The 24,955-nt window shown below is 39.1% G+C and overlaps 1 protein-coding gene across 1 annotated transcript in view; it reads right to left on the bottom strand.

Moving 5' to 3' along the window:
* LOC139709562 (bromodomain adjacent to zinc finger domain protein 2B-like) overlaps window positions 1-24,955 on the bottom strand; it is a 97,290-nt gene that overhangs the window by 52,253 nt on the left and 20,082 nt on the right. Inside the window, exon 4 of the mRNA XM_071621522.1 lies at window positions 468-799. Coding sequence (XP_071477623.1) covers window positions 468-799 — 332 coding nt within the window. The remainder of the gene's footprint in view (window positions 1-467; window positions 800-24,955) is intronic.

The raw sequence follows: 24,955 nt of genomic DNA, 5'->3' as shown, positions 1-24,955 counted from the left end.
TGGTTTCAGAACATGGTTCAAATGGAGTCTAATAGAGAACTAGGTGAAGTTTAGGTCACAATTCTCATTCAGATAAAGAATGAAACACAAGTCTTGCCACTGTTGCTTAAAGCTGCCTTCCATCTCAGAAAAAGAAAGGAGATATAATATATAAAGAGAGTCTTGACCTCACAGCACAAGATCCCTCTGACAGTTTGTCTCATCAATTTGACTAATAATGCCCCAATATTACTGGTCAATAGAAAACCATACTTGGCTGATTTTGGCCAGCCTGCTACAAAACAGGTTTGACAGCCCATGTGTCATTGGGTCACTCGTATGAGTCCCAAACACCTAATTTAAAGAATTGATTCAGATCCTTTGAAATCCACACTGACCATTTTGATGTAAGTATTCAAATACCAAAATTCAAAAAGACAGCAGCCTTTTTTTCTGGAAAGTCCTTTGATACCAGCAATGTTACTCACAGGTGCTTCCTTGATGACGGACACACCATCCTTGCCACCAAGAAGGGTGAGTGGGGATGTGGTTCCCAGGCTGGTTCCCGCTGACAGGGGTGACCCGTTCACATTGAGCCCCATCATGAGGGCGGCGGGATCCCCAAACAGGTGCTGGGGCGCATACTCCACCCTCCTGGGTCTACCACGCCGCCCTCGGCCACTGGAAGCACTGGCGCTGGTGCTGGAACTGCTGCCAGTGGTGGCGCTGCTCCGGCTCAGCAAGGAAGAGGAGGAACCCCGCCCCCTGCCACGCCCTCTTCCTCGGCCTCTGCCTCTTCCTCTGCCAACTTTCCCTCCACCTGTCAACATAACAGCAGAAGACTTTAAGAGATTGTACTTTTCCATCTGGCCAAATAATCAGCACCAAAGAAAAACTTCTTCAATGATTTTACTTTTTGCTTTGTGGTTGGTCTCTATGACTACCATTCCTGTATCCCAGTGACAATGAACACAAAACAAAGAAGATGCAGGGAAAAGCAGATTTAATGGATGGTTTCAGCTGAGGATAAGAACCATCCATACTAACAGGCAAGAACGGATATCACGCACGCAAAATTTAATACTTTCAAAATGCCTTACAGTGCCAGATGGACTTGAGTTGTATTTGCATGGGGGGAGGGGTTAAATTGGTGACAATCACATGCACGTGCAGGTCCATCAGAACAAATCCTGTTTATTTACCTGTGGGAATAGATACTTAATGACAGGAATAATCAATCAAATCAGAACCCTTAAGAAAATGCTACAGAAGCTTTCATGTAGATACTAAAGCAGTATGAAATGTAAAAGGGAGGCATTCCATATTCTTCTAAGAAAGAGAAAGAAAGGAAAAAACAGTATTAGTGCTTGCAGAAACCACTCAAATGAAGAAGACCTACACTGTAGACACAAATTAGTAGCTTCATGCAGATGACAAGTAATTTCTAGTTCAGGTTTATACCGCTACATAGCTGTGTGTATAGCTACTGCGATAGAAAGCAAAACAGACCAACAAAGAGCACAGAAAAAGATGGAAAAAAATAAACACTTTGTAAACCTATCTTGTAAACTGCTCTCCATCTAATGATTACACTTCTTCCATTTCAAACAGCAGGAGTCTTGTATCATCATTATCATATCTCATGCTTCAGTGCATACTCGCTAAGCATCATGCACAAACCCTGCAGGACACAACCAGTCACGCTCGTGATCAGGTTATAATGGCAGGAAAATGTACCCCAAGGAAAGACTATGAATGAATGAAAGATATGAATGAATGAATGAATGAATGAATGAATGAATGAATGAATGAATGAATGAATGAATGAATGAATGAATGAATGAATGAATGAATGAATGAATGAATGAATGAATGAATGAATGAATGAATGAATGAATGAATGAATGAATGAATGAATGAATGAATGAATGAATGAATGAATGAATGAATGAATGAATGAATGAATGATTGATTGATTGATTGATTGATTGATTGATTGATTGAATGACACATCCTCACACAGTGAGGAAGTCGGTTTCACCACATTTTGTTTTTTGAAGTCAAGGCATTGAACCATCTTTTTGGGTTTTTTTAATGAATGAGAATTTCTAGGCCACGTAATTGTTATGTGCCTCACAATGGCAGCATTTCTTTTTTTTTTAAGTTCTTTTCAAAGTCAATAGATGGCCTATACAGGCTTTCAAATTCTCGTAACTTTCACAATTCAGTAATGCTCTATTCAAATTTTCACTGGGTTGTTGATTCAATGTCATCATTTTTTTTTTAACTTTGTCACTTTGAAAGTCACTTTGAGGTAAATTTTCCATTATAATACAGGTAAAATATGGAAAGCATGTTGAGCATATATTGAGATAAAAATGTGACTTGTCCTCATTTTTAATTCCCTGAAAAAGATCCTGAGGGGGACATCCCCCTCCCCCCCCCCCCCCCCCCCCATCCACTATGAACAAACTTCAAACTCATAGCACCATCTTAGCTCTATCATATCTGGTTCAAGGGGAGACACACTTAAACAATTCTTTAATTTGAGGGCTTAGGACCTTCCTGCCCTCTCATGCAATACATATCATATTTCTTAACGATATATTTAGAAAATGAAGACATAAAGAGTTGAATTATTCTTTTCAGAAGTTTCCAAAATTGTTGACAAGCAAGCACAAAAAAGAAACATTTACTATGGCTTCATATGAATCTTATATTTCTTTGAATATTTGTTCAGAGAATACCCCGTGCAGAATAAACTTTTTTTTCCTGTTTTTGCAGAAGACTGCACAACACTAAGGGTATCCAGGTAATCTATTGCCAATATATGATCCTTTTTTTTTCTCTCTCTCTATCTCTTAAAATATGCTTTGATTGCAAATACCTATATGAGCATTTGTCATGTGTCATTTGGGAGGTTAAAAATAAACATCGCACAGACAAAAATGGAAAATTGTGCTTGTTCTCCCCCTCCCGTACGCCTTCTTTATCATCTGCAAAAGAGCTGCAAATTGAGATATGCTAAGGAAATGCATGTATTATGAATCATAACGAAACTGGAAAGGATTTGAAGCATTCATGAGGAGGAAGCCTATTAATTTGACCCAAGCCACTTTTGTTGTTTGTCTCCTGAGCTCATTCTACCATTCCCCTCACTTTCTCTCTTCTCTCTTCTCTATCTTATTCTGTTTGTGCCATAAAAAGGAGCTAAGTCTCAACTTGCAGTTGTAATTTCTCAGTTTTTTCTTTCTCATGTGTCAAATCCATTCCATCAGGTAGAAATAACTGCACAGTGTTTGCATAATTAACTAAAAGAAGAAAAACACCAACAAGCAGAATCTGTTGGAAATTCGCTTGTAATCATCTTGGCTGCGACAACCTTCCTACGACTTCAGGGTGTTGAACTCTTGCTAGGAAATTCATCAAAGGAGAATTGCAAATAGATGTAGCTGACGATGAGCATCACATATCCAGAATAGGCCCTTTTGCTTTGATCAGTTTTGACTTATTAGAATTTTGATGAGTGTTGAGGAGCAGAATCGCTTTTCACGTCACTGCATCTGTGTACCCTTGCTGATTTTTTTTTTCTTTTTCTTTTCTTTTTTTGACAGACCGGAATTCACCGCATCAGCATTATAAAACTCCTGCACCACTGACAGCAACATCTATTATACTAGTGCCCCCATCTCAGGCAGGTATGGAAATTTAATGTCGCTCTCCAACAACACCTGTTTGGTACACACTGTTATTTTTAAACCCTTTTACTTGCAATAAAATGATACAGCAGCCTCAGTGAAGGTAGTGCTGGATGTATTATTTTCTTTCCCTTCCCATGATGCATCAAGACATAATAAGTCCACAATCACGTGATGCAAGGAATACATTTAATGTTTTCTTTTGAGTTCATGGGGAGAAAAAAAACGGAGACCTTCAGTGAAGGATTGTGTGGAACACTGCTTATTAGTGATTCTTCCATTTTTTGCTGCCCATGTCCCCAACTTTCAAATTAATGAATTCTTGCATCAGCTTGTTTTTATCTGAATGCTACAGAGAAAGCAAGTGAGGGTACCAATACCACTTAAAGGCCAATGACATGCAATTCCTGCTTTCCGGTGAAATCCCGGCACTCAATGATGACTTTAGGCAGTCAGGTGAAATCCAGGAATAGTTTGATAAGAATATGGATCAAATGATTTTTTTGTTTATCAAAAAGTTCAGGAGACCTGTCTTGCTATTATGAGTTTATGTATTAGTAAAGATAAGGTATGTATCAGTCATTGTGATGCTTATTTTAGCTGACTTTACTGTCAGTGACATAATGAAATGCAAAGAAAGTTGGTGGGTACAGGGGGAAAAAAAAAGATAACTCAAATGATTCAAAATCTATGATACACATTTGGATCAAAAAGTTCCAGGGTCAATGATTTGAAGGCCTATGTACATCAGCAGAAGTCAGCATGGAACAGGTTGTCAGGGGGTCTTTAAAGCAAATCAAAGTATGAGGCTCAGAATATACTTGTGATGTCATCAGAGAAAAATCGGTTTGGCCAAGTTTTGAAGTGCTTCCCTTGACCCGTAACCATGACAGGTTTCATGCAATACCACTGCAATGCACATTCAACTTGCACACAGGCTCAATCCATGCAAATAAAACTCTGATGCAAGCACAGAACTAAAACTTACAAACATGTACACTGTAAGTGTAACTTCATGAATGCTAGAAACATTTTACACATCTACCACGTAACTATGGTACATCATTTCATGTACGCAAGGCACACTTGAAGTTACTACAGCAACACTCTGCAGTCTCAAAGGAAAGGAAAATATTGATGCAAAGCACAAACCTACATGTATGCATGACATTCAGACTTCCACACTGAGATCACATTGCAGAACAATGAAATGACACTTGATCTTTCATTACATTGCATACTCTTCAAAACGATACGAAATGATTAGCCACTAGAGTCCATTTCAACCTATACTGTAACAGACTGAATTGTTGAGCAAGGCCTGAGTCCGCCGGTAATCACACAAGCATGGAAGGAATGCAGGGTTATAAACTGATGCCAAGTCCCAAGACTTGATCTCTTCGTCCATAGCTGGACATAAGGGCTTTTTACACTTGTAAAATTTTGCTTAGTCCCGGACCAACGGTGGGGCTAAGGGGGGGCCTTAGCCCCACCGTTGGTACGGGACTATCCTTAGCCCACTTTCTGTTTACACTCGTTTTTGCCAAAGTGGGCTAGCCCCACCGATAGTACGGTACTATCTGGCCCTGCAAAATAGCAGGGGTTAGCACCGCAATTGCGGTGCCAAGCAAGTGAGTGTAAACAGAACGAAAAAATAATCCTGGGCTAAGCGACGGAGACGAAGTCCGACCCTCACTGACCAATCAGAAACGAGGTAATCAAGTGCTGCCGGTGCGTGCGTGTACGTGTACAGTACACAGCATAATTATGAATATTCATGTGGTTTGGAAAGTCCGGGGCTAAGAAATACGAGTGTAAAAAGGTCAGTTTTCTCCTTAGCCCCTGACAAGAGATAGTACGGGACTAATTGGCGAGTGTAAAAAGCTGAAAAAACTGGTACGGGACTAACGATAGTCCTGGGTCAGAGAAAGTCCGGGGTTAAGAAACACAAGTGTAAAAAGCCCTAAAGTCTCCAGACAACACAGAGGTAGCTCATAAAACCATCCATGCTACTCAGCAACATACAAAACAGACAAACAAACAAAAGGAAAGAACAAAACAAAACGAGAGGAAAAAAAGACCGATGAGTTTCACCTTCATGTGAGTCACACACTGCACTACATTATCATTTCCTCATTTCCTACCATTTTCTCTAGTGTTGTACAAATTTCTTGCTGTGGGTCAGGAAAATAGGCTTATACGCCACATGCATAACATGGACAGAAACACTGCATACACATACACACACTGATGAATACATATGAATATATATTCAAATACATTATACACAATGAGAGCAGGCAGGGACAGGAAAGGATCAATTACCGAGTATTAAAAAAGAAAAGAAAAATGTGACCCCAACAAAGAGAAGGCTACACAGGTAGCAATGTATCATGGCAGTGTTGTTTCCCCCTGAGTTCAAGTATCTACCAGTGTTCTACAAGTCACTTCCAGTCAATGTAGCTTTCATGTACTCTGCAAGCATGAAGGGTATGACCTCCATAAACTCTCAGACAACAGAGCAAATGACCTTCTGCGTCTAACTAAATCAATGATGATTTGTGCACTTTACTTGAATGAAGAACCACTCAACACAGACACAGCATGCATATGGGGAAACTGTCATTCTAGAAACTGTAGGCACAAACTGATGCAGGACATTATGTGACTCACACGCAATTTTATCTAATCCACACCAGATTCATATCGTTCATCATTAACTCTGAATTTGTCTATCACAGGTGATGCTGACAAAATCATATCTTACAGAGAAGGACCAAACACTGGTCATGAAATGAAAATGCATCCACTGTTACTTCTATTCTAAACACAGAAGCACACAGAGGGCATGGTTGTAGCAGGACAATGATCACAAGCAACGATTCACTTCAAATTTGGACATTATGGTTTTGTTTGTTTGATAGACTCTATGCTGTACTTCACCTCATCAAGCTCATCACTTATTTTAAACTGTGCTCAATTCTGAGTGATAACTCAGGTTGATAAGGGCATTGCTTAATTGTACATATGTCAGCTAGCATGTTTATATTGTGCAAAAAGGGGTTGTTGGTTAATTCTTCCGAAAGGCAGAACATTTTCCTGGTTTGTCTTGTCATTTCAACATCACATATCCATTCCCTTTGGCAGAGTGCAATCTGTGATGTTGCATTTGGCACCATTCAGGAAGACTCGAGTTTCAATTCTTGTGGAATAAAAGAAAGATATCAACAAATTGGTTTCATATAAATACCTTCAGGAAAAAAAAAATTAAATTACTGCAAAGAAAACTAAAATGGTCTTGCAGAAGTGGTACATACAATAGATAAACACGGATACGATCTACACAAGCAATCGCTCACAGAAGAAACCTGTCATCATCGCAAACATCTGCAAGAATACATTCATGCAGATTTGCATTCACCAAAGCTTGATAGATGTTCTCAGGGATACAACAGTAGGATACTGGAAAACCATCAAGCCTTGAATGGTTTTCATATGAGCCTCCAGCACCAAACTTCCTCTTGGATTTGGCAAAAGATGAATACGACAGATATTGAATAGGACTGAAGCCAAAAGCCACGCTTCACAACACAGCTGAGAAATCATGCCTGAAAATGACGCATTTCGGTTCGTTTTCACATCATAACTCGTGGATACACTGTGCATCATTCAACATCGCATGTTTGCTGGGCAACAAGGAGTATGAATCCCAGGGAGCAATGATAAATAAAGCAAAATAACAACACACAATGTTACACATCAAAGGGCTGTAAAGGGAGATATTGCAAGCTTCGGATGAGGACAAACATATACAGCATAATGAAAAGGGAGCTTTCTTCAACCTAGAAGTATTTCAGTCTCTTCACAACAAGGCAGCATACAAGGTTAAGTTGAAATTAATCCACAACTACAGCATGACATGGGTCTGCCTGCAGACATGACGAAAAACATCAGGAAAACTAAGACATGAATGCTAGGTCTAATGATACACATAGAAAGGATCAGCAGAGGGCGCAGGGTTTGGAACATATCACATGATCAAGCAGAACTATCAGATGCAGACAGAAGATATTCTGCAACACACTGGATGGCAAGGCGCTGTAACAATGAGGCATGTTCCTCAGTAGTAACAGACTTTCACATGGGAGGGGCCAGAACACAAAGAAACAAACGAACAAACAAATATGAATAAATGAGGGACAGATCTGAGGCTTCTAAGACAACTGTACAGAGACAACCAAGGACAACGTACATTGCTTGAGAGGGTCTGAAAATAGCGAATTGAAGGTAGCCACACCCGGGGAAGGGGCCGTCGGTGCACCCGCCGTCACACCTGCCGTCGCTTCTTGGTTGAAGCTAAAAGTGGGAGAGGCCCCTGTGAGAGTCGAAGCGAAGAGATCTCGGTCCAGGGAGGTGGCCGTCTGCTGCCACCAAGACCCTCCTGTCCAAGATACCACCGCATCATTGGTTCATAGGATGCAGAGGTTGAGTAGGGTTAAGTTTGTTGGGTTTAGGAGGAGATATAACAATGTGACAGCTTTGATTAGTGGAAGAGGAAACAACAATGAAACAGCACTATATACTAGAAGTAATACACAATGTGGTTGCATCAATTCATCATAGCAGTAGAAAGGACTAATTTTTGAGGTTCAAAGTATCTCAAGTATGTTTGTCCTGATTTCAGTGCTGCCAACTCTTACTTGGCCAATTATATCGATATAATCATACCATAAGTAATTGCTGCACTTATGGCATAGACAATATTATTACTGATTAATAAAAAAATAATTCTAGAAAGGTTCTCCAAGGTTGGAATGCACATTCTGAATGACTGCAAGCTGTTACTGTCCTATCTTATATCTTGCTTGAGAGCATCACCAGTCAACTGAAGAAGATATTACACCCACTGTGTCTGAAGAAGTGGAGCATGGGACAGTCATGTGAGATTCATAACCTGTTCACATGAACACCACTCACAAGACATTTATTCAAAAACTATGCACTCATTCTAAAGCCCCTTGTAGCTCTGGCACATATTCTAAAATGCCAATCAGTCTTGATTTCCAAAATACACCATTCTTTTTTTTTTTCACTCAAGATGAGAGAAGCTTAGTAACCTTTTGTGAGCACTATCCTTGCACCCTGGATGAACATCATCTCAGAAATAAAGAAAGTCTGGAGACATCTTATGCTCCTAGAACAATTTCAGAGCTTTCAATATAGCAATAAAATGTCTTCTTCAGCTGTCATTGAGCATCAGTACCATACTTGTCAAATTCTCAATTTAAAATACCATGTAGAAAACAGTCAAATCTATTTTTTCTGTCATTTCAGCTTCCAGCTCAGTATTAGATAGAAGCAATGATTCTAAAATGAAAAAAAAAAACAAAACAAAACAAAACAAAAAACACAGAAACAAATCTGCCCATGGCCATATGAAAGCTGAGGAGATGTTTGTGCACACGTCATTTTCTATCTTTTGCTCCTTACCAGAAACATGACATATACAGCCCCATGGAACCTAACCCCCCCCCCCCCCCCGAAAACTCCACCCCATACTTCGCTTGACTAAACAGCACTTGTAAGTTTTAAACACATAAAAAAATATATACATGTATGTATATCAACCAAGGCTACAGAATTTTCAAATTTAACATGCTTTCATGGAATAATTATATTGTACTCATGTTACTTGTAACATATTCATTTTGAATACAATACATGCACCTCTACTTCATGAATATAATGTAATGTAGAAACTTCAAAACCTCACATCCTTATTTTCTTTATTTGACTTTTATGAAATATTTTCTTTACTTTTTTTATTTTATTCCACTCATTACTGTAAAAAAAGAAGAAAGAAAATGAGGCCATTTCCTTCAGCAACTTTGTCCAACAGGCTGCAAGCATCCATGTTTGAGAGTTTTATTTAATCTACAGCACTAAAAGAAGTTGTTCCTGGTGTGCACCTCTTCAACCTTTTAACCTGTACCATGGCTGATGTGAAATCCTATATCTGGCTATAACATACTAGCTGGACAGGTATATGATATAGCATGACAGCAGTTTGGAATCCAAGATTCACAATGGAATTGTTTAACATGAAGATGTATTGAACCACTATAGAAAGAGACAATACAAATTATGTCAGAGATACTTTCACTTTCCAGCTTAACTGATAGCGGCCCCATGTTACGGATTAGGAAATGTATATGCAGGTAATAAAAACTAATCAAAATAATAGTTACACACAAATGCATATTATTTCAATCATGCACTTGCACACATAATTTTCTTTTCTCTATTTGTCACAAAGTTTTGTGATGCTTAGTCACTGCACATAGTACATCTGTAGCCACGCTAGACTTTTTTTTCCCCACAATATCTCCTGCACTAGCTACATATGAACCGCACTGCATACAGTCTGTTGCACCTGCTCAGTGACCAAACCCAGTCTGTGGATGGGCCGGAAATATTCTGCGGGTCACATTCATATACAGGAAGTACTTACTGGGTCAATGAGGGCAGAGTTGGGCGGAGATTGCGCTCGCCACTTCTGCTACAGACACAAAGAACAACAGTACTGACAGTATGTCTTTTTTCTTTCATTTTGCGAATCATTCAAATTCTCATTTTGCTTAAGTTAGCCTACATTCAATGATTTTGATTTTTTTCTTCTTCTCTCTACATTTTCCTCTATTCTCTCCCTTTCATGACTGTTAATTTCCTGCCTAATGACTTTACGACCAACTTCTTTAAGTTTTTCTTCCTTTTCCACATTCTTCCATTGCTGGCAAGCTTTCTTCATTGTCTTCATTCATCGATCATTTATTTCTTAAAACTAAGGGGGGGGGGAGGTAAGGGAGAGGTGGGACAGATTACAAATGGGTGAAATGAATAACTTTATTAGCTATACAACATATTTCAAGTATGAACTGGACTGTTTTTTTACCATGTTATATGTTTGTTCATCATGTCATGCAGCCAATGGAAATGTTGATACAAGTTTGTTGTGATAAAATACTGCAACAAATCTATGCCACATGCATTTAGCATCCTATCATCCTTTCATATCAAATGGAGTTGATATAAAATTGCTTGATCTAATGGATTGAGCATACAGTACGCGCAATAGAAAACGCCCGACGAAAGTGCGTCCAAATTTCGTCCCAACGCTTTTTTCGTTGTTGATTTCGTCGGGGACGTTTTCAACGCTTTTTGCGTCCAGACTTCATGGACGGATTTTGGACGAATTCAACGAATTCAACGAAATCCCCGAACGCTTTTCCGAAGCTGTGGACGCATTCAACGCTTTCAGCGCTTTCAACGCTTTCAACCCTTTACACGCGATCACACACACACAGGAAAGTTAGCTCTAATCGCGAATTGCTAGCTCTTCTTTCGTCGAAGTTCTCTAGGTTTCCCGTCCATTTCTCTCATTTTCTCTCTTTTGCTTTCGTATCATTGTATCCCTTTCTTTTCAGAGTACAATCATACTTTAGAGAGTATTTTTTCTCATATTTATTAAGTGATTACCGTGTTTGCCACAATTTGGGGTGAGTTTTTGTTCGAGTGTTTGTTGAGTTTTTCGATTGAACGATGTGTCGATTATCTTCGTGTGTGCGAGAATATCGTACCCACTCGTTTGTTTCCGTGTAAGTATTTTTACCGTTAAAGTGTCTTAATCGTTCGTCTTCACGCATCGGGTTTTCACCCTAGTTTTCCTCATCGTAGTTTTCCACATCCATTTTTTTTTTCCGGTGCAAGATACTCTGTGTATTTTCTGCTACGGTAAAATGCCATCGTCGATATTTTTTGTGTATTCATCGTAGTTTTCCACCTCCATTTCATTTTTGTGTGCAAGATGTGTAGCTAGGTCTGCGATGTCTGAATCGTTTACAGATGTGTTTTGTGAGAGTATTAACCACGATGATTTTGAGGATTTTGAGGGTTTCGCGGTGGATGAGATCGACTGGAATGATAGTGATAATGATAATGAATCTACACTATCTAGTGGTGTTGATATAAGAGCTCTTATGATGATGCAATTTATTTCGTGTGACCGACCATCATGACGTTGGCGATGACGAGTACGAAACGAGTAGCCTATACATGTACAATGTAGGCCTGTAATGATCTAAGACGAGAGTGACACTGACGACATGGCCTGGCCCTGGGGGCTGTTTTAGTGTTGCCTGCTGAGTAGGTGCAGAGACTCCAACCCCAAGCACCTTCTGATCTGGAGATTCTCCCGCCCGAAACCCCTAGCAAACGGGAGACTCCAAGTTGATTGTGCGAAGCGCGAAGTTCCTAGGATTCTAGATGTTCTCTGGTGCTATCTAAGGCTTATTTTTTCAACATACGATAAAAATAAGTAAGAAATCATTTCCACCGGGAGACACAGAGCCAGGGCGGGAGAAATCAAATCTCAAACGGGAGAACGGGAGATTGTGCAAAAATGGGTTTTCGGCGGGAGATCTCCCGTCGAAAACGGGAGAGTTGGAGTCTCTGTAGGTGTTCCATTCTATCCTTTCAGTTATCTTTCTATCACTTTCTTCTTTTGACCCTGGATGAAAAAAAAACCCCTATCTTGCCATGTAAAGACAGAACACATACCATCATGAAATATCATGACATTACTAAAGTAATAAAAGAAATAAGTAAGCGATGAAAATTCTTGTTTGTAAAATCATAAATCAAAGGTGATTTCATATGAACCAGCTCTTTGAAACGTATTTAATTTGCCTATTGATACTTGCTTTGCAAGTATACATTTTCTCTCCCATGGACTTTGTGTCCCCCCCCCTTTTTTTATGTGCTTTAATGATTATTCTAATTTGTTTTGTCAATATCATCATTATTGCTGTATTAATATTACCATACTTTGATATGGTTAATTGCATTTGTTGATTGACTCTAACTTTCATTTTGTTGCCTCCTCTTGGTACTTGTACAGATCCTTTCTAGGGCTTGCTGTTTGCTCACCCCCCCCCCCCCCTTTGCTGTTGCTATTTCACTCTTTACCTTTCTTTGTCTCTCTGTTGTTCCTTATCTTGTTTGATGTTGCCTCCATATTCATCCTTTTCCTTCAATGGTTGCCCCCTGGCCCTCACGACCATTACTAACCTTCCCCTGCCTTTTGTCTGTCCATCCTCCTGCTCTAATCCCCCTCCCTTTACCTATTGGGCTCCTTGCCCATGACATCCTACCCTCTCCTTTTGTTTTCTTTGTTCCTTGTCCCTTGCCTGTTCCTGACTGTTCTTGTTGTGTGAAGTCGCTTTACATGTGTGTGGTTGCTTTTTCTGCCTATTTGCCATTTTGCTTCTGACGAAGATTCTGCTATGATCGAAAACTTAGGTCCCTTTTGACTCTATCCTAAAAACATTCATGTACACTCCCAAAACTTGCTGGGCTAGTAATGAAAACTTCCATTATCTAGCAGGGGAGAGGGAATGCTTTCATTTTCTCAAGAGAGCTTTTGTGTGAGAGAATGCAAAACTTGATTGAGTGTTGCCAAGTTGTTTTCAAACTTCTTCATTTTATTTGATCTTAAGCATAATCACTTTCGTAAGTACATGTACAGTATTACGATTTCTTCTCCCCTGACTGTAATCGGAAAGTTTGCCATAAGGACGATCGCTAATGTGTTTGGATGTGCCGATATGCGAAACACGTGGTTCAAAAGAATGCACCATGTGCTACTTACAGTTGTACTGCCTTAAAGGTTACTGCAAGTTGAATGGATCGAATGCGCCATAGGCTTAGTTACGGTAAACAGTTTACGTTCGATGCGAATAATTATTACGTCTTTCAGGATCGAGGAATAATACACACAAAACATGCAAACAAACAAATCCACGAACGAGTGTTGATAACCAAAATTCATATGAAAAGTAATAGGCAGTTTTGATGAGCGTGAAATTTTATTGTCATGATTTTGCCGTTTAATCGGGTGGTGGCTGCATCACATAGGACATCTCAGTGAATTTGTCTAGGCATATGAGACTTTTCATATAAATCTGTGATTGCATTTTTGAGTGATTAATCAATTCCTTTTTACAGTTCGGGAACCAGAACATCAGAACATCTTTGCAATGATTCCTTTAACTCAACTCACCCGCGAGTTCTTCGATCGATATACTACACCAAATGCGCGCATTCTTTCGTCTGGCACCTGGGGTCTGGCACGCACCTGGTTTTGTGGAAATTTCCACAAAGGGAGAGGGTGGGGTTTTTCAAATCCCAAGAGACCGCATTATACACAAGAAGACAATCTCGTCGCTTCTATCATTTTCCGTCACTCGTGTTTTCCCCTTATTCTTTGCTAATAATGAACATTTCGATTGAACTTAACGATGGTTGTTCACACGTGGTTCCTTTTGTTGTGAGGTGTAGGTATTTTCTTTTTTTATTATTCTTGGGAGGGGAAAGAAGAGTAAAAGAGGGAAAACTTATTTAAATAAACGAAGGGCACGTACGCTCAGCATCCACAGCAAGCCGTCTTTTACATCAGCATCGTTGATTATCATCACTTGCACTATCATCAGGCATCACTCGGATAATTTTGTCCTTTTTTTTTATAAACATTTAGAAACACGATCACCATCACTCGAGATAAACACGTAGCAGTGGCAGATCCAGAGGGGGCGCATGAGGCGCACGCCCCCTTTATTTATCGTGGAAAAAAAAATAGAAGTGAAACCCGGAAGTGGCACCAGAAATATTAGTTGCGCCCCTCCCCCCTCCTGTACAGAATTCCTGGATCCGCCCATGCCTGTACGAAAATAAATGTCAACAGACAAAGTATCAACAACCTCCCTGACAACCACATAAACATTACCACAGAGCACACCGAAGCGGCTGGCATCAAACACCCTTCGAAATACTGCAGCAAAGCGCGAAATCGCCGTTACGAAAATGCATGTATATATATACACAGTGCGAGGCAATTGAAAGATTACCTTTAAATATTTCAGAATATGAAAGGAACAAATAAAGTGATATGACACGAAAGAAATCGTACACCAAACGAAAGGTATAACGACCTCCAATAGGCCCTTGGCCGCAGCATATCAATAAACATGACGTATAAGCACACGGAATATGCGTGTTTCGGATTCCTCCCTTCTATATTTCTTTCCTGAACTATTCCCAATGCCCGAATAAAATAATGACTAGTTTGTTACACTGATTTCTTCTTCTGAGGTAAGGAAGTTCGTTCGTCCGAAAACAAAAGGATTGACACTCCGAAGGTTTGCTAATCGGGCAATGCCCCCCCCCCCCCCAAAAAAAAAAAACAACAAAACAAAACAAAAAAAAAACAGCCCACAAAATGCTCGTTAATCAAAACATTGGTTAATAATGTTAAAGACGATAATAATAATAATAATAAAAATAATGATAATAATAATAATAATAATAATAATAATAATAATAATAATAATAATAATAATATAACAATAGACAGAAATAAAACAATATATGGCCCCCTATAGCAATTACCCGCAGCATGATTACATTTTCGAATCAACAAACATGGATAGGCACAAGGAATATGCGTGTTTCGGATTCGAAACAACGCCGTAACCATCGGAATAGCGCACCCGTTTTCTTTTTTTCGGAATAATGAACACCACGGAAATGAATAAATGATTTCAAACTAAGAATCCATCGTAATTCTTGCCTTAAAGATTTTCCTCCCTTCTATATTTTATTCCTGAACTATTCCCAATGCCCGAATAAAATAATGACTAGTTTGTTACTCTGAAACATGGTGTTGTGAGTTAAGGAAGTTCGTTTATCCGAAAACGAAAGGATTGACACTCCGAAGGTTTGCTATACCCATCGAACAATGGGGGAAACAAAATAATAGTAATACATTTTATTTTCACACTAGGTACGAACATCTACAAGGTGTAAGGAATTTGCGTGTTACGGAACATTTTATCACTTTCGCATCAGCGAACTTTACGTGCATTGGGTACTACAAAAATGCCTCCCCCCCCAAAAAAAAAAAAAATGTATATATAATTACACCAACGCTTGAGCATAACAACAAACAAGCAATCAAACAAACAAATAAACAACTTAAGATTTAATCTCATAGCTGCTTTGAATATTTCACGTTCCGTCTGCATGACTGTATATATACTTCTTTTCAGAATTATCTCTCGCTTCCCGCTTCACAACTAGGAAATAAACGATGTCAAACTACAGGTATATAAGAATTAAACTTATTGTCTTACTCTGAATATAAAATTCATTATTTCAAAAGTTCGTTTATCCTTGAATACAACAGGCTCGATACTACAGTACTCCGAAGGTTTGCTAATCCGACAATAACGCACCTATCCAATCACAAACATTCGTGCATTTTCGAATTATGAATCATAATTTGACTATCACATTTACGAACATCTATTTTTCGTGTAGGGAAGTCGCGTGTATCTGAATGTTTCATTTTCGTCCTAATGAACCTTATGGGTGCATGGGTACAACGAACATGAACCTCAAACCCCCCCCCCCCCCAAAAAAAAAATAAAATAAAAAAAGAAAGAAAGAAAGAGCCAAGTCAAACTAAGAATCAGTCTGAATTAGTCGCTTTGAAAATTCCACGTACCGTCTGAATTATCTCTCTGTCCAATAAAGAAATAAACGATATCAAACTAAGAATTAAACTTATTGTCTTGTTTTGAATATTACTTTTTTTTTTGCTTTTCTGGGGCCCGTTGCATAAAACTTACCATTGAATTTCAATAGTAACTACCGTCAGCATCAATGATTATAAAATTTACCGCTGATTTAAGACTTACCGCATAGAAAGGAGCGGTAAGTCCAGCGGTAAGGGTTCTATGCAACAGGGCCCTGATTCAATAAAAAAACGGGCAATGTAACGCGCAATTGCTGAAGAAAGAAAATATATTTAATGACCAAATAACGGCGAACAAATCCTTCTAATTTCTTTTTTCCTCTTTTTGGGGGTTAATTTTCTTTCTATACTCAAATGGATTTTACGTACACGCAATTTTAGTGAAACCATTTTCTTTTTGGTCGGCATTCTACGATAAGGTTCCTGTGGGTTCCTGTGGGTTCACCCTCGCCAAAATTGCGTGATTTCTCTTAAATACTATGAACCCGAATGATCTCTGATTGGTAATTTAGTCTATTTCATGATCAACAGTTGTTTATTTTCTGCTTGTAAAAAAACAAAAAACAACACGTGAACAATTAGTAGGCCTTATACTGGGTCTTGTCATGTATCGTACATCTCTGTTTCGTTCAGCCGAGCGAGCCATGCCATGGCAATTGCGACGCACATACGGCGCACTCGCCTTTCCCACACGTGCACATTCCCTGGTTACATGCAGCCCGCATACCAACATGTGATGTATCAGGTGACTTACAAATGCAGTGAATAATCTGCTAACGGTGCCGTACTTACAGCTAGGGTAAGGGAAACTAAAACTTTTACAAATTGCTTCAATGAAAACGGCATCGATGTATGTATACATGTTACCATTCTTAATAGTATTATGTGAATCAGGTGAATTCCACGCCTGTCTACTGTCCTCATTCCCGACCGCTGTGCTACTACTAGTATACTTGTTGAGTCTAATCTTGCCGTGATTCTTGCCGGCTAGCGGCTGTGGATGTGGCCACTACACACACACGTGTGTACTGTATTCCATGTGCGCCTTGGATCACGGACGCTTTTAACGAAATTTGGACGAAACTGCCGAGCTCCGAACACGCATTTTCCGAACGAGCAACGCATTTGCCGAACGAAATTGAGCGGGCGGTCGTGCGTGAAATGCGTCCACAAAGCGTCAGAATCGTTGCTACTGGATCGATAACGAAATTTCGTCCAAATTTCGTCCAAATTTCGTTGCTACTCGATCGATAACGAACTTTCGTTGGAAAACGAAATTGACGGAGGCGTTTCTTATTGCGCGTACTGTATTTCATAGATGCAGTATGGATTTGTGTTCTGTATTACACACAAGGCGAAGAATTGTACAGTTGAGCGAGATTCAGAAGAACCGAAGCTCCTCTTTGAGACATTAAAAAGTGCTGTGTTACCTACAATGTAAAAGCAGATGCAAGACTTGTTCATAAATTTCAAAGCACAGTGTCGAGTTCTATCTCCTGAAGAACAGAAACATGGAGCTGTCTTTCACTGAGAACATTCAATCGGTACTGTTATGTTGGGTATTTGAGAGAGCCTATGATTTACGCCAACATAAGCTTTGCCTAGCTCTGGCGGAATATTGCACCGTGATGAAAACGTTTTTCAGAGAAGCCGGAGTTAAATGCCAACAGGGACTCAGGGAAGGGCGCAATACCACACCCCTTTTTTACTTGTTGTTGTGTTGTTGTTTTTTGCTTTGTGACTACACTGTGTACTTGCACTGGTATCATATTTCAGCAGGCACTCTTTGTCTTTGTGAGTTTGCACACATTGCCACAGATTTAGCATGCCAATGAAAACATGTGACGTGCCAGCGGGTCACGATGTCTCTGTGTACTGGGGTTCTGTTTCAAAACTGCATGGTGGAGTGTGCATTGCTTTCAATTGCGATGGTTGTATTTAAATATATCATTCACTGCAGTCACTCAATGCCAGTGTGTCAATAATGCTTCATCAAAACAGTTTCACACTAACTATGCACATATGTCTGCATTCATACGAGCTTTATGGTATTGGTAATGCATCTTTCTGAAAGGACACAAGGAAAGATATGAATAGAACTTTTCCACCTGACTACATACAAAGTCATTGAGCAAACACCATGATATCAAAGCCGATAACACAAAAGCATATGATTCTGAGTGCATTTGATATATATACGTGTCATCAAGGTTAAAGGGACTGTACAGTACTGGTTGAGGTGGGGATTCATGTTTTGAACATTCCTAAGTGAGATAATGAGAAACCTCTTATGAGATATGAAAGAGCATGTAATTTTAAGAAGGATTTAACATTTATTTGATGAAAATTGGTTTTCAAATGGCTGAGATATCCAAAAAAAGTGATAATAATAAAAGGCGACAGGCCACACCTTTTATTAGGATCTCTTTGTTTTACCTTGTTTCTGGATATCTCAGCCATTTCAAAACGGATTTTCATCAAATCAACTTTTGATACCTCTTAGAATTGCATGCTCTTTGACATCTCATAGTGTGCTCTCTAAATATCTCACAAAACGTTAAAAGCTAAATTTTTACCTCGACCCTTTAAAGCCAGAGATGACATAGATTGTGAGTGCATTTCAAAGATTACAGCTATAAGTGCCTAAATTTAAAGTCAAAGAATTACAATTTCTTTTTTCTTTTTTAGCTCATTTTGTCCCATAATTAATGTGGATCATTTGACAATCTTCAGGACCATGCTTTCAACTTCTTACCAGTGTCCTTCTACCAAAATGGAGAATGTCGAGTAAATGAACGGTAGGTACCATGAATAGAATTAGCATCACAAAGCAGAAACATGCTGCCTTGTGCTTGTCTACCATACATTCAGTATGCATGATGAACCTTCAAACTATAATAATCATTGCATGTTGAAGGTTCTGCAGTTGCAAAACACTCGATATTCAAGAACATACCATCCATGCGACCTCAGGACTCACTCCCTCTAAACAATGTATAAAACAGTGACAGAAAGAAACACAGTAACCATGCACCATGCACATTTTGTATGAGGGATGTTAAAAACAAGAAATGGCTATGCAATGGCATAGGAAGAATTAGCACTGCTGAACTATCCTGCATAAACTGTACATGTATGTTGTTGGAATCAACTGCTTTCCCCTACACTCAATTGTGCTGTACAAACTCTTTGTGGCTGTAATTGTGTGCACATACAGTACTACAGCTGCAATAGATAACTGTGTAGTATAGAGATAACGATAATGCATCCCTCCCTGCCAGTATTAAGACCCCATCAAAGAAAGGGGTGCATACTAGTATAGGCAGCCATCGTAAACATTTGACCTCTGTAAGGCCTTTGTTCCTAAGCCCTACTTCTAACATCTCCCTCTCTTTCTTTTGACACACACACACAGTCCTGCCTAACCAACACCACCACAAGAAATTGAAGACATCTACTCCATTTCCCCTTTCCCCTCCAATTCTCCTGTTTTTCCAGCTCTCCTGTATTTTTTTTTTTATTCTCCCCTCTCTCTCTCTCTCCATGCCGCTCTTTTTGCTCCACCATCTTTTACACTCCCTTTCTCGTACCATATCATCCCGCTCACAGCAGAACAAAGACATCGTGCCTGCCTTTATAAAGCCAGTTTTGCAAAGTGCCACGGTATAATATATATTTCCCCTCAATATTATTTCCACAGAGTATAACAAAGACCACACGCCATAGTTTGAATCTCAGGCACTGTTCTGCACTTTTACTTTCTGAATGTTTCTACTAGACGTCCGTAGGGGGGAAGGCTCCTTTTTAATTCCCAATTTTTATAGCCCATTATACAATTTGTACATGTCCATACATTATGCAGCGTCAAAAACTACCTGTTTTTCTGAAGAGCATTTCATCAAGCATTTTGTCAGATATTATTTTTTTCCTACAAGCTGTTATAAGCTGCTGAAATCCTTGCATCTGATTGGCTGACAGCAAATTTGTCAGAAAAAAAAATATCTGACAAAACACTTGATGAAATGCCCCCCTGGATACCAGAAAAACAATTTCCTTCCTTTCTCTTTCCATTTTATCGTTTGAACAGTTTACAGACCACATTTTCCTATAAAACAGAACAATTATCCATCCTTTGTTACAAGCAGCCCCTTCTGATCTCAAAATGAAAGTTAGAAACAATTATTGTGCTTCCTTTTTATTTCAGTCTGCTATAGGAGCAACTGCTCCCTAAAGACAACATTACTTTTGATGGCATCAGTACAAGAGCACCTGTGCAATAAAAATTGGAGCGAAATTGGATAAAATTTGAGGTAGCATCATTGCCAATGTCAGTTAGCCAAGATTCATATTCAGTCCTGCAGTGATGCGGCTGTATCCTCACATTCAAAACTATAGCATAAAATCGATATGCCACTGAAATTACTTTTCTTGAAGGCTGTTGTTCTGGGGTATTTTCCCCAAAAAAGAAGTACTTTCTTGATATCTCTGCTTGAGCTACATCTTTGGATTCCCACTATTTGACACATTGTCTATAGCGGAGGGTTTCATCTTTGTCATCACCACACAAACTCAAGATAGAAATTGCATTGCTGATCATCGCAAATATAACACAAACAAATCCTGTCACACTATCATATGACTAAAATGGTAACTTTTGGCATTTATGCATGTGTTCTTTGGGAAAGAATGTTTGCTGATACTGATGCTGTAACTGTGACTGATCTCGTTCTTAAAACTGAATAGAGTTTCTGTATTTATGGCGTTCACTCACAGCAACTTTTCTTCTGGAATATATTCCCCACCAGAGGTTGAGGCCCTCTATTGGTGACCTTTCTGCTCCTTTCAGACCACACTTTCAATCCATCATATTTTGCTTTTTGTTTTTGTTTTCATTTTCTCAAGTGGATCAATGTCAACAAAGATCAATAACTTGCAATAATATTGTCTGAAGTAACACTGATATGTTGTATGTTTGCAAGGTGCAATACTGTATCTCTCGAAGAGAGATAGTTCTAATTCCATCAATTTGGTTCTTGGTCAAAAAGTCAATCACTTATACAAAACTGTCTTACAAGTCCACATTAATTTGTGAAATATGTTGCATATAAGCAAGTAACTCTCATACAAAATTTTAATCAAATTACTTCTTTTTTATGCATGGATACATGGAACAAGACAGTATCACTCTACACATTGATTTCCAGTCATTATATGTTCAGGACTGCTGTAGCCATCTTTCCATGTAGGCACTATTACAAACAAAGTTTCAAAACTTGGCAAGAACTTTCTTTGGTGATTAAAATTTGCTAACAAAATGCACAGTTACTCATACATCCTAAGAATGAGAAGGTTTTACGTATCAGGCCCGGCGATACGGTGCAATTAACTCCGCGAAAAGGGGCGTAAGCTTTTGAATTCACAACGGTCATTGAAGCACTCGCAGAGAGAAGGACAAAAAATCTTGAAAGTTAACCTCCTCGTATCTCCCTTATTTTACCACCAAATCTCTTGAAACTTCACATATCTAGTATGGATATGTCATCCCTCATATGAATTTCGGGCGAATATGCTGATGTATCTTTCGAGATATTTGTATTTTTAAGGGTTACGATTATTTCCAGACACAACTCTGCTACAGCATGAATATGCATTTAATTAACATATTGCTAGTCTGTATATCCAAGACTCACTAACTGCGAAGTTTCGTGTTTGCGCAATTGGTAGTTAGGTTAAAATCAGAGGAAAAAGACAACCAAATTTTAGGAAAAATACTGGACAGGCACAACTAGATCATCCTCCTTTCACGCATTCTCTATTGGTTAGTGTACGCTTAGCCAATTAGCGGTGTCAGGTTTGGCGCACGCCAGCAGGGTTCGGTTTCCGTCCACACGGTGGTGAGTGGGTGAGAGACGAACCCTGCAATATGCTTCAACTGTTTCATGCAGCACGAAAACCGATACATCGGACTGCGTAACGCTTACACTATGGATTTTGCGTGGGTCACAAATGACAGTGGTCTCGATTTTTTCCCCGACATAACCGTGCGACAAATATTACAGAAAAGATATTTGGCATGCAGTATGGACATACTACCACAAGTCATACACCAAAGTCTCATTTTTGGGCAATAAAGGAAAATGTGAAAAATGAACACTTCTTTAAAGACCAAATTTTCTTGTTTGGAGGCTAAGTTTCAACATTATTTTCACAGCTTTATCGTCAATGAAATAAAAAATAACTAACATTGCCAGTTAGAGAATAGTTTCTCCTTCAATTTGCTGTTTCGGTTTTATCATTTGATGGCATCTGAGGCGAGATATTGCGATTGTCCTGCAAAACTTCCCCAGCGGTTTTACGCACACAAGCTGTTTACTTTATGCAAATGAGGCTTCGAGGTCAAATGCTTTTGGCAAGTTAATTGCACCGTATGCCGCGCCTGGTATAGCCATGTACTGTGTGTGGCAAGATTTACTACACCACTACTCATCAACACCATTTACAGGAAAGAAAACATTTGGTTTTACTTCTTTGTTTATACACCGGGTAGAAAGTTCATGGTAACTGTGATCTGACGACCTTGTAAGAAACACGCTAAGAAATTACAATTATATTTTGTCAAAAGAGCTGGTATAGAGTCATCTGTCTTTGTTGGAATTAAAGAATAAAGACCCCCCCAAAAAAAATTCTCTGACATTTGGGCATGTATCAGTCTGATTGAAAAACAGAGGGAACACATCACTCTGAACGCGGGTGTTCTGATGATAAAACCATAAACTTTGACTGCAGTGCTAACTTCCAGTTTATACTCACAATCTGCATGATATTTTGGAACAAAAGACTTCCTGTTTCAGGTTTGAGACTGAAGAGGGCTCTTTAAACTCACAAATCCACAATTCTACATACCATCCATTTTATCACACAGCAGAGGTAATGAGAAAAAAAGCTATCTTTGCCTCACATGTTGCAATTCTGGCTCTGTGCAAAGTACACCGCGTTCCAAGATACAAACTATTGTGAAATTCAAATAACCAGTTGGACTGGGGATTGTTCCATTCCGGTTCATTCATCTATCTTGGAAGAGTATCGAGATGAATCCCAATTGATCCATGAGAAATGTTACCACTATCTTCGAAAGAAATGTATTTGAGTTAGGATTCAATTAGAGCTGGTGGTGTAATGTACGTACATTTTTGTTTGCCCCAGTATCAACAGTCGAAAGATGTACAGTACCGTATATCCCCCCCCCCCCCCAAAAAAAAAAAAAAAAAAAAAAAAAAATTACAATGGCACCTTCCGCAACGATAACTTTAAAGATAGCGCATCAATCCAAATACAATTTCAGGGTATGAAACTATTACCCACATCTTACAGAAAACCCCGTCCGATTTGCTTCAGTAGTCAAAGAGAAATGAGGATCTTCGTATAGCACGTCAGGAATCCCTTCCCTCTATAGTTCTGTCCATTGTGTTCACACATTAGCATGCAGTTCCAAGAGCATTCAAGTGCTAAACGTGGAAGAAACAGATATGCTTTACAGCAATCCACATTTCTCTGTGGCGACTTACCAATATTGAATAGGGTTTTCTGCAAAAATATAGGTAAGATGTTATATCTTTACACCCTGAAATAGCATTCTGACAATTTAATTATACTGACAGTAATTAATGCAGAAATTTGATTGTAATTTTTTTTTTTTTTTTTTTTTTTTTTGGGGGGGAGGGGACAAACTGTAGTGTGCAGAGTGGGCAAGAAGCTCTGTCTACAATTTTGAGCCATGCAAACTTGAACGCAACAATGCATTGATCCCTAGCACAAACATATCGCCATCTGTCTCCCTGTTTTTCTACCCTTTGTGCTGAGGTTTGAATTGTACAACAGCTATCTACATGTTCCTCAACCCAAAGGTCACACAATTGACTTTCATGGATGGTCTTCTACTTTTTTCTCTCTTTTTTTTTTTTTTTTTTGGGGGGGGGGGGGGGGTAAGGGGTATCTGAAGATATCACATTATTTAGTCCTACGTTGAAAAAAAACAATAAAAAATCCATAACTGCTTTGTATAACATTTTAACCTTCCTAAGATAAGAAGGACAATTTAAGAGTATGAATTACAGAGAATAATTTTGTTGCTGAGTAATGCTAAGAAGAAAAAAAATATCGTAATGACTCACAATTCACACTTCACCACTGTCTAGAATCATGACCATGCTCATGGCAAGAAGAGGGGAGCGGGGGTAAAGAAATGAAGGAAGAAAAAAAAAACAGCAGCTTCCACACAGTGGCTCGAGTAATGTTCGTACCAGAAAGTGGAGTTGATCTGTTCTACTGATTGATAAGCACAGCTCAAAGGTAGACGAAAGGAAGGTATGAATTATAACGAGGGTGATTCATTCGCATACTCACTGTTTCTGCGTTTTGAATAATCGGTATACATTGTAATGACACATTTTGCATGCATACACGATGCACAATGGTGATGCAATATTCACAAAGAGCCCCTTTCTTACAGTAGGTAGCATCTAGAGGACTTTCTATACAGACGAGAAACAATGAAAGTAGGCCTATATGTAATGAAGTTGACAAAAACAAGTAAATGGCTACGATTGGGCAGTATAGCCAGCCATTAACC

This window comes from Diadema antillarum, unplaced genomic scaffold (genome assembly GCF_040938485.1).
Source record: "Diadema antillarum isolate AM-2024a unplaced genomic scaffold, OU_Dant_1.0 seq00001450_RagTag, whole genome shotgun sequence".
Lineage (NCBI taxonomy): Eukaryota > Metazoa > Echinodermata > Echinoidea > Diadematoida > Diadematidae > Diadema > Diadema antillarum.
The sequence above is the reverse complement of the archived record's forward strand: the minus strand, read 5'-3'. Positions and strand labels throughout refer to the sequence as shown.